General features: G+C 49.5%; 4 protein-coding genes across 4 annotated transcripts; 1 reads left to right on the top strand and 3 right to left on the bottom strand.

The window, feature by feature from the left end:
- Nucleotides 1–862: 862 nt before the first annotated feature.
- F4807DRAFT_455755 (uncharacterized protein) lies at nucleotides 863–1,143 on the bottom strand (the record flags this gene model as incomplete). Its single annotated transcript, XM_048000771.1, has 2 exons — nucleotides 863–962; nucleotides 1,031–1,143. 2 exons carry the CDS (start codon nucleotides 1,141–1,143, stop codon nucleotides 863–865), a joined length of 213 nt encoding a protein of 70 aa, XP_047858632.1.
- Nucleotides 1,144–5,667: 4,524 nt separating this feature from the next.
- On the bottom strand, nucleotides 5,668–7,126 carry F4807DRAFT_455754 (uncharacterized protein; the record flags this gene model as incomplete). Its single annotated transcript, XM_048000770.1, has 5 exons — nucleotides 5,668–6,459; nucleotides 6,512–6,634; nucleotides 6,693–6,779; nucleotides 6,920–6,976; nucleotides 7,040–7,126. 5 exons carry the CDS (start codon nucleotides 7,124–7,126, stop codon nucleotides 5,668–5,670), a joined length of 1,146 nt encoding a protein of 381 aa, XP_047858631.1.
- Nucleotides 7,127–7,506: 380 nt separating this feature from the next.
- On the top strand, nucleotides 7,507–11,627 carry F4807DRAFT_406677 (exocyst complex component Sec5-domain-containing protein). Its single transcript, XM_047996317.1, has 3 exons — nucleotides 7,507–8,096; nucleotides 8,153–10,245; nucleotides 10,305–11,627. Exons 1-3 carry the CDS (start codon nucleotides 7,766–7,768, stop codon nucleotides 11,040–11,042), a joined length of 3,162 nt encoding a protein of 1,053 aa, XP_047858630.1. The 5' UTR covers nucleotides 7,507–7,765; the 3' UTR covers nucleotides 11,043–11,627.
- A 36-nt stretch (nucleotides 11,628–11,663) lies between these two features.
- Nucleotides 11,664–14,647, bottom strand: F4807DRAFT_406673 (uncharacterized protein). The gene is made up of 2 exons (XM_047996316.1): nucleotides 13,848–14,647; nucleotides 11,664–13,782 (listed from the first exon to the last, which is right to left on the bottom strand). Exons 1-2 carry the CDS (start codon nucleotides 14,503–14,505, stop codon nucleotides 12,134–12,136), a joined length of 2,307 nt encoding a protein of 768 aa, XP_047858629.1. The 5' UTR covers nucleotides 14,506–14,647; the 3' UTR covers nucleotides 11,664–12,133.
- Between the last annotated feature and the right edge of the window lie 1,908 nt (nucleotides 14,648–16,555).

Below are 16,555 nucleotides of genomic sequence, written 5' to 3'. Positions count from 1 at the left end.
GGATCAACAATATCTAGCAAAAGTGTCACGAGCCTAGAAAAGCGAACGAGACAAGGTATTGATAACAATAGGTAGATGATATATATATTTTTGCTAGTTTTTGCTTCGTTTTACTGTCTTTGAATAGTTAAGGTAAAGAGTAATCCCCATCTTGCCCGCGTATCCGCTTTCCGCCCTCCGTCCAGTCAAATCCGAGCCGTAAGACAGCGGAATTTGCCCAGCATTAGTGTTATGTACTGTAGCAAAAAAGGGGCGTTCCACAGCGTCGGTCAGTTGATCTGCAGTCCTCCCCCCACCGTCCAATTGGATACGACAGCTTCCTCCTCGTAGTTTCGCTCTCCCCCAATCCTCATCCCGCATTTCTCCAAATCTGATTAAGAGCGGTATCTATACCATGTACTCAAGGCTCTATTCGAAGTTCAATGATAGACGTGTGGATGATAATTGCAGCTAGGGTCGCACAAGCTGATGGATGTGACAGCCGAGTCAGCTTCGAACCACCGCTTCGGGGGGGAAGGATTGTGTTTTTCCCAGATAATGCCGCAAATCAGGCGGGGCCCCCAACTTTTACTTTTTTCTGGATTGCATTTTTTTAGGTAGGATTTGTTGTACGTATGCGGGATATGCGTGGGCAGAAGTTTCCGAATCGAGAACAGGAAAAGACCAATCTAGCAATATGCTCGTGTGCCCCGAGAGAGAAAATGGAACATGGGGGGTTGTTTTGACGGGGTTTGATAAGTGGACGGAATGCCGGAAAACGGGGGTTGCGCTCGGGGATAGCACCCTACCCCCATTCTCAAAATCCCATCTCATGTGCGCGGAGTGACGAGATGGGAAATTTGGGATTTGGGGAAAAGGACGTCTACTGCGACGCCTTCGAGCTCGTCGATGAGGTCGACGAGGTCGAGAGGCCCGAGTCGCTACGTGAGATTCCCGGGATTCTGACGGTGCGGGCGCGCTCGCTGGGAAGAGATGATGTTAGCTTTCCGTTTCGTTAGGTAATGGATACAAGGGGAGCAGGGTAGCTCACTATGAGGCTCTGTCCTTGTGGATCTGGCATTGCCATCGACCATTTCCGGTCTTGATGGTGAAAGCCAGGGGCTTCGTGTCGACGATCTGCTTGATATCTACGGCGGAAGGCATTGTTGAATTGATATGTAAATGTGTTTATAGGTAGGTTTTGGAGGGGCTAAGTTATAGGTAGGAACTTAGGTTAGGAGGTTTAGATGTTATGTAGATAGAAGAGCAGGTCGAGGAAGAAGCTTGGGAGTGGAGATTGGTCTTGAGGAAGTGTTTGATGACAGAGCACGAAGAGAAAGGTTGCGAAGGAGGCGACGGGACAGCTATATATAATGTTCACGAAAGGACCGAATTTTCCGGTTCGCCCTGTTCAACCCCCTCGAACACACAGATACACAGATACACGTGCCTACCTCAGACTAGCTGGACCCCTAATATAGAGAAGTATAATGTACACTTACGCCCGCGCGGCTCGAAGCTTGCAGGTATAATGTAATCTCTAGTAATCTCCAGTAATAATAATTATAATACTAAACCGAGCGCCGGGTGAGTGATTTTGTTAACTGGGACGCAGCCAAACGGATTCGGAAATACCCTCTCGCACCCGCGCGAGACTACCTCGTGTGGGTACCGTATTTTGGGGCTCCGCTCGGCTGCTGCTTTACTCGATGCGGCGCTACTACGTGGCTGACTGGCTGGAAGTCTTAGTTGGATGTAGGGGTCTAAGGGGCCCGGGGGGTGTGCGCGAGGGAATAGGGAAGCTCCCAATCCCCAAGTTTCGACGGAAAATCCTTGTAAGCATGTTCGCCCCGAAGTTTTGGATGTTCATGATCGTCATTTGTTCGGCTGCTGGGAATAGTTGCACCAACTTTCAGACCGCCCTACCGCACACCCCCATCCTCATCCCATTCTCATCCCCCCCGTGTCCACACAAAGACGGTACTTAATACATGACCACCCTTCGTCGCGGGCAAAGATGAGCGTTGCTAGAACTGTCACGCGACATATGTGAGGGTTATGCATGATGCAACCTGACCTACACGTACTACACAATTCAGCTGTGATGGCTTTCCGCTTGTTGAAAGACCGGTCGAGATATTCCTAATACGCCCACGCCCACACCTTTAGTTGGTAATCTGGTAACCTATCTAATTGAGCGGTATGAGATTGATGTAATCCGTACATCGTCAGAGGTTCCAGGTGTTGGCATATCGTCATCATAGCTCCTCTATTCCTCAAGCTCCTCATCCTTCTTTAAAAACAAGACCGAGAAAGTGCTCTTTCTAAGTTGGGTATAGAGGGGGCTCTAAATCTGCTGCTAATCGACGTTAGCAGCAGGTAGATACGGGAAAAAGGCTTAACTGGACTTGGCTGCTGACGGGCTTTAAAATGGAACACTGAGGACATGGGAAGGTCGTCCAATTATAGAACGCCGATCCCACCAAATCGCTCAAGTGTGCTTCTTGCCTATCCAAACTCTCAGCAGAGAAGGTTCATAATTAAGGGTGTTCTGATCTTGCTTTCGATCTCGAAGCATGCGTGATGGGTTGCTCGCGAAATGCAGCTTGGCAGGTACGCAAAAAGAGGCAGGGCGTCCATGTCTCGTTCATCTTGTCTAGTACATCTTCTACATGCCTAGCACAGGATTCTCTTCTAGAAGAAGCCTCGAGAGCTGTAGATCTACAGTACATGCCTCTCTAGGTACAGTAGCGCGAGAAATCGTTTGGGATGATCTCGAAAGACAAGAAAAGAGAAGAAGCCTTGGATTTCTTGGTGCGGTTCTGTGTTAGTGCAGTTAGTGCCGGCCACCGGATAACATGTACGATGTACGATGTACATGTGCAGACCCCTGCCTACGATTTCCCTAAATGGTTCGCCCGACGTTCCGTGATTGGCCAGCATATCTCTAGCAAGCCGGGGTCTAGCCTCACCGGGACTAGACAAGTACTTCCGTATATGTCTGCGGCTTTTCATGTCCGTGATATTTCCGCACCGACCTTGAAACGACCGAGCCTACAAAATAAGTTGCATAAGTTGCATAGGCCAAATTCGCATCAGTTCGCGGATAGGCGGAGAATTGGACACGCAATTGAGAGGATCGACTTCTCTCGGTGAGCTTTTCCTGCTTTCCCGTCGCCCCGATATTATGTCTCCTGAATGATTACATATTGCATAATTAGCCTTACATTACATTACATAGCCATCTCCACTACTCCATCCTCCATCCTCAATTCCCCAGCCTTGTTTATGATGATGTCCAATTAAGAATGTCTAAACATGGAGAGGAGGCTAAAAGTACACTGACAGACTTGACTTCCCCGTGTCTCATAATCCCAAACCCCCAAACCCCAAGTTTCTACCACTACGGTCTGGGCGGTCTGGACAGTTAAGTTGCACCAATGTGTTGGGGGTTGAAATGAATATCTATTATTGGACGAATACGAACTTGAAAATACCTATTCAAGCAGAGTGCCCGATGAGTATCTATTATTTCTTCTAGGCGGCCATGTATGTATACCTTATCTAATGCTCCCTCTTAGCGACGTTGCTATTCGTCTATTGTCTAGTCTACGGGAGTACTTTTCTGCCCGAGGCTTTTTTTAGTCACCAGCTATAGGGAAAGGGAAGTATTTCATGATAACGTACACACCCCCTTGAGGCATTTCCCTAGAATAGAAACCCGATCACACGCTGGAAAAGCTGCAAGATGGAAAGAAGATTTCGTGATCATGCAAGTCTCGAAATAAGGTACATTTACCTACCAGTCTATCCATCATATTTGCGCGAGGAAGCTTCTGTCCTGGAGACCGACTGGCTCGATCGAGACAGACCGTGACACTACCTAGGTAGGGTAGGTAAACAGGTCAACGAACACATTGGGTTTCGAGGCTGTTTCTGACCGCGTGCAATTATCTCCCAGGAAGTGTTGCACGACCTGCACCGCTGGTAAGCAATCTCGATACGGATCTCGTGTACTGTTGCTCAAAGGGCTGCAATATATCGAATGAAACCGTCTTCTCCACGATGACGGGCTGACAATACGTCACCGTCGAAACACTCGAGAAGAATTAAAACCCTGGTACGCGGTTTACTTCGCTGAAACTTTCCTCCTCGAACCAACGGGAGGTTACTAGGAGGTTATCCGGCAATGGCGTGAAGGACGCGTGAAGGTTGATGTCGCTTTGCGGCCCAGCCCGTTCGGCTTGGAGCCCGAATCCCGCTACCCGCTGTTGCAGGTCCGGGAGCACGCGAGCCAACCAGTCAGTCAGTCAGTCAGTCGGCTAGCCAGTTCTTTTACGAGGCGACACGCGGCTTTTCCTGATATTACCATGCACGACAGGCAAGTCGTTAGCGAATAAAAACAGTCCGGGGAAGTTAAATGGCGCGCATTTTGAATTTCGTCGCCTCATTAGTACCTAGGGAATAGGTAGGGGATGATGCAGAAATCTTCGATGCCCGAGCGCTACTTAATAATGCACACGCTCTCTCTCTATTAAACATACTGATGGCGGTGCTCTAGATATCAGCCATAACTTGCAGCACGTGTGTGAGAGAAGCCAGATGAGTGAGTGAAGGATGAGGCCCTATACCAAACCTCCCAAAACTGCGATCGTGATTTCCCAAGCTCGTCTTTCGGTAACCTCGTCTAAGCTTCAAAAAAGAAAAAAGAAAACCGACGACTTTGTATGTCCATCTATCTACTAGGTATCTATGATACTATCTACAGCCGTATAGCTTGTCCAATTATCCCCCTTATTCACCCACATCCCCACGCAACCTACCCCCCTATCATACCTATTCAGTTCGCCGAGAAAGATGATAGATAGCCCGCGCGTACTGATCCCGACATTAAGAAAATGCCGCAAGAAATTTCATGCGAGATAAGACATACATATCCTGAGACCCTTGGCGCATACATACGCGGAGAGCACAGTTTTATGGTACGATATAGGTCCGAAGACGAACCAAGTAAAGAAAATTGGGTGGTGTATCGACTGTGGCAAGCTTCGATCACAAAAGAGAAGAGCAGACAGGATTTTTTGAGGGGGATCTGACTCGGTGCCGGTTGATGGGAGCACAAAACGGACGGACGTACGGACGATCTTGTTTAAGCATTTGATACGTGCTTGCTTTCGGATCCCTTCGTTTCATAGGCAATTCATGGCTATAGGACAGGGTCAGGTAGATCGGATTTGAGCTTGGCATGCGGCGCGAAAGCTGATCTGAGATACTGGGCTGATGTCTTACTCGGCCTCTATTGGTGGCAGAAGGTAAGCCTTCATGTCGGTCGGGTAAGATTCCTCCTTCAATATCCCCATGACGTAGAGTTGGAAACGACGAGACACATGATTGGGGAGAAATAGTGATGGTTCTGAAAAAGAAGGAAGGAAAAGAGTCTTTGGACGGACCCCCTTTCACTACACCAGAAATCCCGTTTAGGTTCTGAATTAGGTGTAACTATTGGATGGAAATATTGGTTTCACGATCCTGCTGCTTATACCATTCACCAATGTACCTAAGCCGCAGCTTGACTTCAATCATGCAAATTCGTTCCCATTGTTATACACTCTACAAAGCGGAACTACCCAGCTCCCTTTCTAATGGACGCCACTATGGATGTATGATGGATGGATGAGGAGGAGGTATCTACAACTTGGAAATGATGGCCGCCGCGTACTCGCCCGTCTTCGCCTTTCCGCCCAGGTCGCCCGTCAGCGACTTCCCTTCCGCCAGGGTGTCGAACGTGGCCTTCTCGATCCTGTTGGCGTAGTCGTTCAGGCCCATGTGTCTCAGCATCATCATGGAGCTGAGGAGCAGAGCTGTGGGGTTGGCGAGACCCTTGCCAGCGATATCCGGCGCGGATCCGTGCACGGCCTCGAAGATGGAGCACTCGTCACCGATGTTGCCCGAGGGAGTAAGACCAAGACCGCCGATCAGACCGGCGCACATGTCGGAAAGGATGTCACCGTACAGGTTGGGCATGACGAGGACCTTGTCGTTGTAAGGTAGGGGGTCGGTAACCATCTTCAAGCAGGTGTTGTCCAGCAACTCGGCGTCGAACTCGATGGTGGGGAAGTCCTTGGCGACTTCTCGGGCAGTCTTGAGGAAAAGACCGTCGGACATCTTCATGATGGTGGCCTTGTGGACGACGCGGACCTTCTTGCGGCCGATCTCCTCGGCGTGTTGGAATGCGAATCGTAGGACACGCTCGCTGGCCTCGCGAGTGATGAGCTTAATGCTCTGAACGACACCGTCAACCACAACGTGCTCAATTCCAGAGTATTCACCCTCAGTGTTCTCTCGGATCAGGACGGTGTCGACATTGTCGTAGTTCGTCTTGTAGCCGGCGACGGAACGGCATGGCCGCAAGTTGGCGAAGAGGTTAAAGGTTCGTCGGAGTGTTAGGTTGAGCGAGACGTGTCCCTTGCCGACAGGGGTCTTGTAGAATAGATTAGTCGTAGCGCGCATAGACAGCTGATTATAGACTTACGGCAAGGGGACCTTTAAGGGCGACCTTGTTCCTTTGGATACTCTCAATGGTCTCGGAAGGAATAGTAGTTTTTCCATCTACCAATTTGGGAGTGACATCGACAGGTTCCCAGCTAATAGGCGTCTAAGAAGTGTAAGCATCGTGTCTCTTGGCTTCGGGGTGAGGCGAACGGTCAACCAACCTTAGCAGCCTCAAAGATATCCTTCACAGCTTGCGAAATCTCGGGACCAATTCCATCGCCCTCGATAATGCTGACCGGGTAACGGCCCTATAGTCCACCTTATTAGTGATTATCCTCCAAACAAATGACATCAACTAGCCAATGCCAAGTCCAAGACCAGGTTTGAGTGATTTTCCTCGATCGAATTTCGCACGGCAGCAGTCGCATGAGATAATCGTAACACATACATCAGAGCCCTTTACACCCGTGAACTTGGCGACCTTGTCGGCGTAGCCTCTTCGGTTCTGTTAACAAGGGATTGGTTAGCGACCGTGCGACCTGGGCCAAAGTTCTCGCTGAGCGCCCACCTGGAAGGATAGAGTTGCGGCGGCTCGAGGGGCAGCCGATAGGCATTGGCGCCGTAAAGGTGCGGCGGCCGCTCGAATAGTCAGCATTATATACGATTAGGTATACGTAGGAGCTATATGTAGGAATTGGTGGGCTCCTGAAGAAAGTTAAAATGCTGGCGTGAGGAATCGGTCGTCGTGGGACTTGGTTCGGTTTCGATTTCGCAAAGAACCTTGGAAGCACTTTTGCGGCTCGGGTGGTATCGGACGGACGGCTGTTGCTTCTGAAAGATCTGATAACAGCAAATGTGGGTCTAGATTTGAGCCGAATTCATTGGTTTTTTCACCAGAGATTTCCCGACAGCTACGTAACATCGATCTTATCGATACCTGCATTAGCCACCAATTACATAATGCCTTGCATTCCGTGGCTGCATTGTGCTATGCAGGGGTCCGTGTCTTAGTTTGATGTCAATTGCTCGGACGCAATATCCGTTTACATAATCTCTTCTATGCGACAACACCTCCATTCATCCCACGTTAACACCTATATCTCTACGAATCCGTACCTATTTTCCCCTACCTACGGCCTAGCACTCTCAGTGAGAGTGTACGAGACGAACCAATTACCACGATCCCGTAGACGTTGGCGGATGGGATAGTCCTAGGATCTGGCAAGGGGCCATACGCTATTGCCATAAGGCAACTATCGGATACTTAGTAGGAAGTGTAGGACGTGTAGGAACCATGGCAGACTTCGACAGGAACGTGCTGGAATTCTACCAGCTGTCTACACCATTCCCCACCGAATGGCCGACGGAGAAGGATAACAAGAGCGACGAGTCAGATAGTGAACTGGAACAGAAGAAGCGGAAAATCAATCGGAGAAAGTCTCGATACCAAGCACTCGAACGAGCTGTCAGCAATAGAGCCAGTATTATCCAAGGATCTGAGAAATCAGCAAATGGGGTGAACAACTTGGTCCAGAAGGACGAGCCTGACCCGTTAGGGACATCGGATAGTGTCGTGAGAACGTTGAAGCAATTGGGAGTGCCGGTTCAAGATGATATCCGCCTGCGTATGTTTGATGTGATTATAGTGCCTATTGGTTCAAGCTTACCAATCTATTTATAGGGAATCGTTTTCTCCTATCATCTACGAGCTTCTCTCCTGCCTTGTTCCTATCCCAAATGCATGCGACTGCCGATACCCAATCCCTATTAAACGGTCTCGAAGTGCTATCCAAATCCATTGACCAGAAATCTGCATCCCTGAAAGTCCTTGTCGAGTCCAATTTCGAGAGATTTGTTCGAGCCAAGGCTACAATTGACAATGTCTACAAAGAAATGAAGTATAGGGGCGTTGAACCTCCATCCCCCACCATTCGCGCCCGTGGCCATTCCCGACATGCTAGTAGGAGTAGTTTCAGGAACAGCCAGGGTGGCGCTGCTCTTGGGCCAAATCCATTGGTATCTCCTGTCCCCGATATCACCAAAAAGAAGAACGCATTGATCAAAGAGAGTGATTATGGAGTCATGGGTATCAAGACGCCCTTGCTAGACGTCGCGGCGAAGGCCGAAGATGTGTGGGGTCCGGCGCTTGGTGGCCGGGAGAAAGAGGAGAATCTCAAGACCGTTTCAACCTCACTTGATCGTTATAAAGAATATATTGAAGCAAGTTCTAATATTGCCGAAAGTATTAAGAGAAAAGATTATGAGGCCTTGGTAGAGGAGTATGTGCGCGCCCGAAGGTTCGCGGATGAAGCGCGCAAACTTGTTGAAGAATTAGGCTCAACACCCCCGAGCGAGACGCAAACATACCAAATTCTTATCGCAGCTAGAATGTGGTATGACGTCGAGGAACAAATCCAACTCTTCAAACGCGACGTGTGGAGGAGACTTACCTCGCTCCATACGGTGAACAGAACAGAAACTCTGGCCGGCCAACCGCAAGACCAACATATGGAATTAATCGGCTTATTGCTAGAACTTGGTGTTGATGACAACCCGATCTGGGTATGGCTTTTAAGCAGGTATGACTATCTCAAGGGAAAGATAGCATCGGCAGGCGAACGTGCAAAGGTTGAGATCGAAGTACTCAGACGTCGTCTAGCAAACGCTGAAAAGCCAGCACCTCAGATGATGGCTTCCCATCTGAAACACCTTGGTCGACAATCTGTTGATGGCAAAGCTACCGGACTGGATTCCGCTGACGTCATCGAGCTATGGGAAAAGATGCTAGCTTTCTTATCAAGTCTCCTGTCCGCCCAGGGTATCCTAGGAGAGGTTATAGAATTCTGGCAGACTGTCGAGAGCTTTATCGATGGAAAGGCACAGAAGTCCTTACCCACGGGTTACAATGGCGAATCCCGTGACCATCATCGACTTTCACAGCAGGGAACTGTTGATTTACAAAAAGGTACCGTTGAACTGGTTGATATGATTCGTACGCATGTGTTCGAATTCTTTGCCGGTGCTCCCCCTGAGGATATCTCGCTACTCTTCTCTCCATTACCGCCTTCGCCCGGAACTCCTTTGTCAGCAGGTTTGACACCTACTAATGCGCGAGACCCTCGTTTCAACTTTGATGCGAATAATCTACCTCCTCCATCTCCTAAAAGGGGAGAATCATGGGAGAAGTTCGCATTCTGGCCGCCGACTTCCAACTCAGTCAGCGGGGTACACTATCTATCCAAGATGCTTAGCTTAGTGGGTTCTGGCGCATCCGAGATGGCGAGCGTGGCTCCCGTCAAGCAACAAGATGCGAAACAGCTCGAGATGCTGAGGACCTTGGTCGGCGCTGCGCGCGAGAGGTCCGTTACGGCGTTGTGCGCCGCGTGGAATAAGGACGCCGAAAACATTAAGTATGTCGAAGATTGGAAGCGCACCAAGGAGATGGGAGACGTCACGCGCATGCCGGCGAGTTTCGCATCATTCGAAGGCGCCTTGCTCTCAGGGATGCAGAAGATCCTCTACATCCCAGAGGCAATGGCTAAGTCTGGCTCCGGGGATATCGTCCTCGCGCCGCCGACGAAACTCCTACAGATGGTGCGAAGTCAGTATGTCACGACGCTCTACAAGGCACTCAGCGGAATGGTCGAAAATGCGGAGCGCGCGGTTAAGAAGGCGGATGATGAATGGACTACCGATGCGGACTTAGTTGTCGGATCCGCCAGCGATAGGGCGTCCCTGCTCGTTGGCTCGGGGGCCGTCGACGCTGGTGACAGAGTAAGTCCCTTCAAAACTATAGCGCATGTATCAAAGTCACCGCTAACAAATCTACGTAGAACGTCCGTATGCTCTTAACCCTCGGCAACCTTCACGCCTTGCGCACCAAAGTCGTGCCCAACCTAAACGGCCAGTTCGAGAACGCCTTCTCCGTCAAACTAACCGACGAATCTAAAACCATCAAGGACGTACTCGGCCAAATTGACGCCCGTCTCTTCCAGACGTACACGCGCCCCTCTCTAGACGCCCTGCGCAAAATCATCCGCGCCGGCCTCGCGGACCCTAAGTGGGCGCCGCCCAAGCCATCGGAAGTCAAGCCGTACGTCTACGAGGCCCTCCTCACGCTCGTGCTGGTACACACGCAAGTATCCACGACGGCGCCGAGCATGACGCACCAGGTGATCTCGTACCTGCTGGAGCAGATCAGCCGCGAGCTTCTCGAGAGCCTGAAAGCAAGGCCCAAGTTCGACCTCGGCGCGCTCATGCAGGCGACGTTGGACGTGGAGTTCTTCGCGCAGACGCTCAGCCAGTACACGACGGAGCGCGCGTCCGGCATCCAGGGCGAGATCTACTCGATGCTCGACAGCAAGACGGATAACACGGCCCGCGCCAGGCTCCAGGACGAGCTGCCCGGCATGCGCGAGGTCCTGAAGAAGCTTAGGGAGCAGAGCAGGAGCGAGTTCGCGTGCTTTAAGAGGCCGAGGCGCAACGGCGCGGGCAGCGGTGGAGGAGGAGGTGGTGCTGGTGGGGTGCCGAGTGTTGGGCCCGGGACCCTGGAACGTACGGCGACGGGCTAGGCGCTTGTTAGACGGCGTACGGGGGTGGGGAGGAAAGGGAGTGGTGCGAGTCTTATTGGGAGAGAGGGAGACGGAGAAGGAGGAGAAGGAGGTGAGGATGGAGATGGGGATGGAGATTATAGGATCGCCGGGTTTCTCAGTCCGCAGCGGTTCGTGGCGGCTAGGCCCCCGATTCAACTCCCCCTGCTGGCGGATATCGAAGCGTATGTGCTCGAGTTCAGGCTCAGGGCTTGGAAGTTGGGAGATAATTTGTAGGTACTGAGTTGTGGGGAGGATGAAGAGGAAGAATGAAGTGTGAAGTGTGAAGTAGAGAGAAAAGGGGAAGGGAAAGAGGAGAAGAGAGAAGAGTGGAAGGAGTGTAAAAGCTGGAAAGTAGAAGGGAGGAGAAAGATGAGGATGGTGAAAGATTAGGACATTACACATAGGACATAAGATATAAGACAGGCATTGTTGTAGTCTTGGAGCTGAGCAGGTACATTATGAATGAGATAATCGCGATTGCAACAAAGGCTTTACATCGGTTGCTTGGTGTTTGGTTAAGTTAGTAGATGGACTGTTTATGAAGGAATGTAAAGTCCATGCGATCCATTAACTTAGGTACCATGTTTACTGACCGGTTGGCAGGAACTTGTCTAGCGTACGAGAAACCTACTGTTTCTATTACTATAATCACGCGCACAATTAATCACAACCAAAGAACACATCATAATATTTGGGGGAAAGGGGGGCAATACGTCAATTAGTGAGTACGTAATGAATCTGGGACCATATTCCCACACCCAAGGCCAATTTATGACCAAGGGAGGGTACTGAAAAGCCTAAGGCTTCAAAGCCAAAGCCAAAGCCAAAGCCGAAGAAAAAGCCAAATCTCCCTCCAGTCATGATGAGGGAGTTTGAAAAAACCGGAAAATGGGGTATCTTGGTCAGAACTGTAACTTTTGTCTTCCAAGTAACGCCGATGGTGAAAAAATGGGAAAATGCGGTTTGTCGATAGTATAGCGTAAGCATCGTGAGGGTCGTGAGACGTCGTTGTCCTCATGTTTATCTAGTACCTAGTAGGTAGGGTAGGAATGTAGAAAGAGTCTTGATTTCTATTCCGGAAGAAGAATCTTGGAACCGTATAAGAACTCCAATGAACGAGAATCTTCTGGCTGGAAATTGTCAGGTTCTTGGCGAGACTCGAGGTAGGCTTGCGTGATTCTTAGTTGCTGAAAGTACTCAACCACACGACCATCTCTAATGGCCCTGATTGGAGAATTCGGATCTGTAGCGACTAACTTGGGCAGGAAGTTCCGGACCTTGAGGAGCACTCTCAGCAGATCGGCGAGTGTCTGTCCTTGTTTTGTGAAATTGCCGGGCGGTCTCTCCAAGGGCCATTTGGGACGAAGGTTTTCCTCTTCCCACACCTTGAAAGCCCAAGTCGTCTTCTCGATACAGTTCAGGAAGAGTATCACGACCAAGAACATGGGAAACCCATGTTTAATCTTCCCATCTTGGAGGCGGCGTTGGATTTCGCTAAGCAAACTCCTACTAGCAATGGATGCTTTACGTTCCGCCGCCGCAGTGAGCTGTAAACAAATATTGGTGTAGGCCTCGCTATCGGCGGTATCGTCTATCCAATATTCTTCGCCATCACCGTTTGGTGAGAACGCGCACATGGTCCACTGCCGCTCTCTGTCCATGAGCTCCACAACCCCCCAGAACTCTAAGGCTTTCTTCAGGAGCTCATCGCCGGTCTGGGTCGCAACCGACACGGCCGTGTCAAGAGTGACTCGGATGTAGTGTGATGGTTCTTGCCGGATAAGCTCCGGCAGAGCGTCCCTCATATAACTTTCTACTTTCCCGGCGATATCCTCAGCGTTGTTATCGATGAGGAGGGCTCGATGGGTGGTGGCATTATCTGCCCCACCATCCTTGGCCACTCCTCTAAGAACCTGAAATGCGACCTTAATTCCAGTAGTAGGGAAGTGGGATACTTCCACTACTACCCCACAGTTTTCTAGCTCATGGGTACTTTTATACCCGTTAATCCGCTTTTGGGACATGACAGCCTGGACCCCGGCCGAGTATAAAGCGATATCTTCACAGAGCTGGGCACGGATGCACTCAGTTCTCCACACTCTCGGCGTGGAGACCTTTTTACATGTTTCGCACGGCGTGCCTGGTGAGCATATCTTTCGTAAAATCCTGCACCGCGCACAGGCACCGATTCTTCGGACTTCTTGCACTTGCTTTCGTCGAGTATCATCAAAACGCGCTCGGCTATGATGATGTTTTCCATGATGGCTGTTTTCCGTATTCATACGACGTCCACCTTTGCTCAATGTTGCAACTAAGCCGTGACCGTGATTGTTGACGGTTGCTGGTGCATGAATATCCTCCGATATATATGTCATACCATCCCAAGGTGTGGTCGAAGCGGTTGAATACGCTTGAGAAGCCGGCTGTGTCTCCGGAGAAGGTGGGTAATTAATCAACATATCTGTTGATTGGGCATGTCTTTCTTGTTCTTGGGTTGCCCTTTCTGCCAGACATTGGGGATCCATCTGGTAATCCACCTGGCGATCGATGATTTGGGTATTGTTTAAGCGGGCGGTTGCTGCTGCGGCTGCAACCGATAGCGCTGACTGGGCAGCAAGATGTGTCTCATTTTCATGGTCATGGCCACGAAATTCTCTGAGAAGGGCTTCTCGCAAACGCTTTTCGGCAATTTCCAGAGGCTTCTCTGGTAAATCGACATCTAGGTAGGGCTCTTGTTAGTATGTACTTTACCTAGGTAATCCCAGTTTTCCTTTCATGACGTACCTCCATTATCGTTCTGGGGATGACCGCTGACAGTTGTAGGTGGATGATCGAGGGTAAACTGTTCATGAACTTCGAATGTGTTTGAAGCACTTGCCGCGGCTGGAGGAGCATTGGGAGCACTAGTTGATGCCGTTGTTGGAACATCATTGGTAGGCTCGTGGGTTGTCTCGACGTGGTCATCATGCTTGTCTTTAGCCTCGAATTGACGAGACACTTCAGCCAGCGTCTCAAGTGGCGTCCAAATTTGGGATTGAGGTTGCTCCAGTGAGGGAGCAGGGGCAAGAGCAGCAGGCGGAAGAGACGGGGAAATCGGGCCGTGAGTAGAGTCCTTGTGTAGGAGACCATCGAATTGAGAGCGATTCGTGGAATTAGTGGAACTAGTGGCATTCGTAGCATTCGTAGCATTCATTCCATTCGTGGCGTTCGTGAGCTTTGCAGGGTCGTTCAGGCCATTCAATGCTAGGCAAACATTGACTCGGTCGGCTTGAGAAATGGCAGGACATTTCTTAAGCAGATGGGCGGTCAAGCTATCGCTGCGACCCTTAGGAAAATCTTCGCCACAAGCCTTGCACCTATGATGGTAGCGATTGCTATTGTCATTCAACTTCGGACCGCGCTCGAAGTATTCGACAATTATCGGATTGGGTCGGCGACCCATCTTGCTGAATGCGCAATGCGTTACTTGCCAAATGTCGTCACTAATGTTGAGTGCGAAGATAAATCTGGCAGAATTTGAATGCGGTGAGCAAGAAAAGATGAAAGAAGGAATTGAGTGTGGACATGGGCCATTAAACGTCGAGAGTTTCAGCCCTGGTGGGGTTAAGCATTTTTCTTGGAGGGGAGATTCTAATCAATTAAACCACCCCGCCAAATATTCAAGTACCTGCGTATTTTTAAGACAACAACCAATCAGACAACGTGCGTCGACCGATAACTGATAGGTACTTGAGTACTTGTGTCACGATCAACCACAGCTTTACTTTTTATAACGATAATACGGTATGTGAATCGTCAATATACACAGGTACAAGATGATTTTATATATGAATAAACGGCTTTTAATGTTTAAAGTAATATTTTGCTTCTTTTCCTGATATTGGCCAGTCAAATCTCCGATCATGATGTGCGCTTTACTATTTTAGACGATGATCTGCCTATGCACAAATGTAGGTAGGTTTCTTTTCTGTATGCATATAACAGCATCACTCCCTCCTCCGTACATAGTAGGTATGTATGTATTACGTAGTACATCTCTCATCGTTCAATATTGGTAGAAATGGCGCATCAATTCCGGTACTACTTACTATAAGTATTTATTCGAGTACTACACCTTCCAGGTCTGTGAGGTCTTTGAATAGATATTGGGTTCGCGGGTACCTACGAATAACCTAAATTTAAACTACTTCGACCCCTGATCCTTACTCAGGTACTTGGGTATGGGTGTTAGGAGCGAATGGTAACGATGTATCTTAAATCCACATGTGCCTACCTATTCAAAATGAAGACTCAGTCTTTCTTTTCGGTTCCAGCTGGGCAAAGAGGCATAACATACAATTCTGGCATCAACGAATAGCTTCCTACATTTAATTTTTACTGCCTAGGCATCTTGAGAGGCGTGTATGACAGACACTCAAGTTATAATAACAATAATAGCCATGTATGCTGCCCATGCCACCACCAAATCGGCATTCGGGAAATCGGTTCATGCAAGATCAACGCACCTGGACGTTGTCATGACTATCATTGGTAGGTTCTCGTCAAGCTTCTTTTTTAACTATTAGAGCTTCCGACGATTTGCTGCACCCTTCGGTAGAATACCACACACCTCACCACAGGCGAGACCTGCCACTCTTGGAACTTAGTTGATTTAGTTGACACTAAGGATCCTTCGTATGTTTAGGGTGACTGGCTGACAGGCCGCGACACAACAAGCGCGACACAGCAAATTCAGATGACAAGGTCAACCGAAATTGAAATCTCCCTATAGACGAACTATGCAGGCCATGCCGATCTTAAAGGGGGACCTGAGATGGCCGGAACCGAAGTGTACCCAGCTTACATACGGTAGCAGCATGAGTACCCTCTCTGCTTCTCAGCCTCTCTACTAGAATCGTCGATCATGACGTTCTCAGCCTATTATTCAATGATGGAACACTCCACGTCAATATTTATTATGAATGAAGTGTCTTCGGTAACCTTACTGCCTTACTAAATAGCAGCCTCAAATCTAGCTGCCAAGCCTTGATCATGCCTTTTCCGGGGAGGTGATCGTCACTGCGCCTCGTCTAGCTGGACCCCTGGCGACTTTCATTAGATGCAGGGTTCCAGCAAATTTGGTCAACGTTACAGCTGCAGCCGCTGCAGCCTCCCACTCAGCGGGAATGCGCAATCCGGTCCACAAGGATTCCTAGGCACCGTGGCTCTGTTACTCCTTTGGATAGGTCCAAATTTAGGTAGCTCAGGTAGGTTCGGGGGATCTATGTCGTCAGGAGCCCCAAGAACCAAGCCAGAAACATCGTCTATGCCGTCTAGGTAGCCACTCGCTTGCTACGCTATTCACTATTCCCCATTCACTCACTCTCTAATGTGAATGGGACTACTACTGCCTTGATGTTTTCGGTCTCCCTAAAGTCGCTCGTTAAGATATCTACCAGCCCATGGAGTAACTTGACTCCTTTGCTTTTCAGTGTTTGGATATTAGGTGCTTT

The sequence above is a fragment of the Annulohypoxylon truncatum genome (assembly GCF_022578515.1).
Source record: "Annulohypoxylon truncatum strain CBS 140777 unplaced genomic scaffold F4807scaffold_2, whole genome shotgun sequence".
NCBI lineage: Eukaryota > Fungi > Ascomycota > Sordariomycetes > Xylariales > Hypoxylaceae > Annulohypoxylon > Annulohypoxylon truncatum.
The sequence above is the reverse complement of the archived record's forward strand: the minus strand, read 5'-3'. Positions and strand labels throughout refer to the sequence as shown.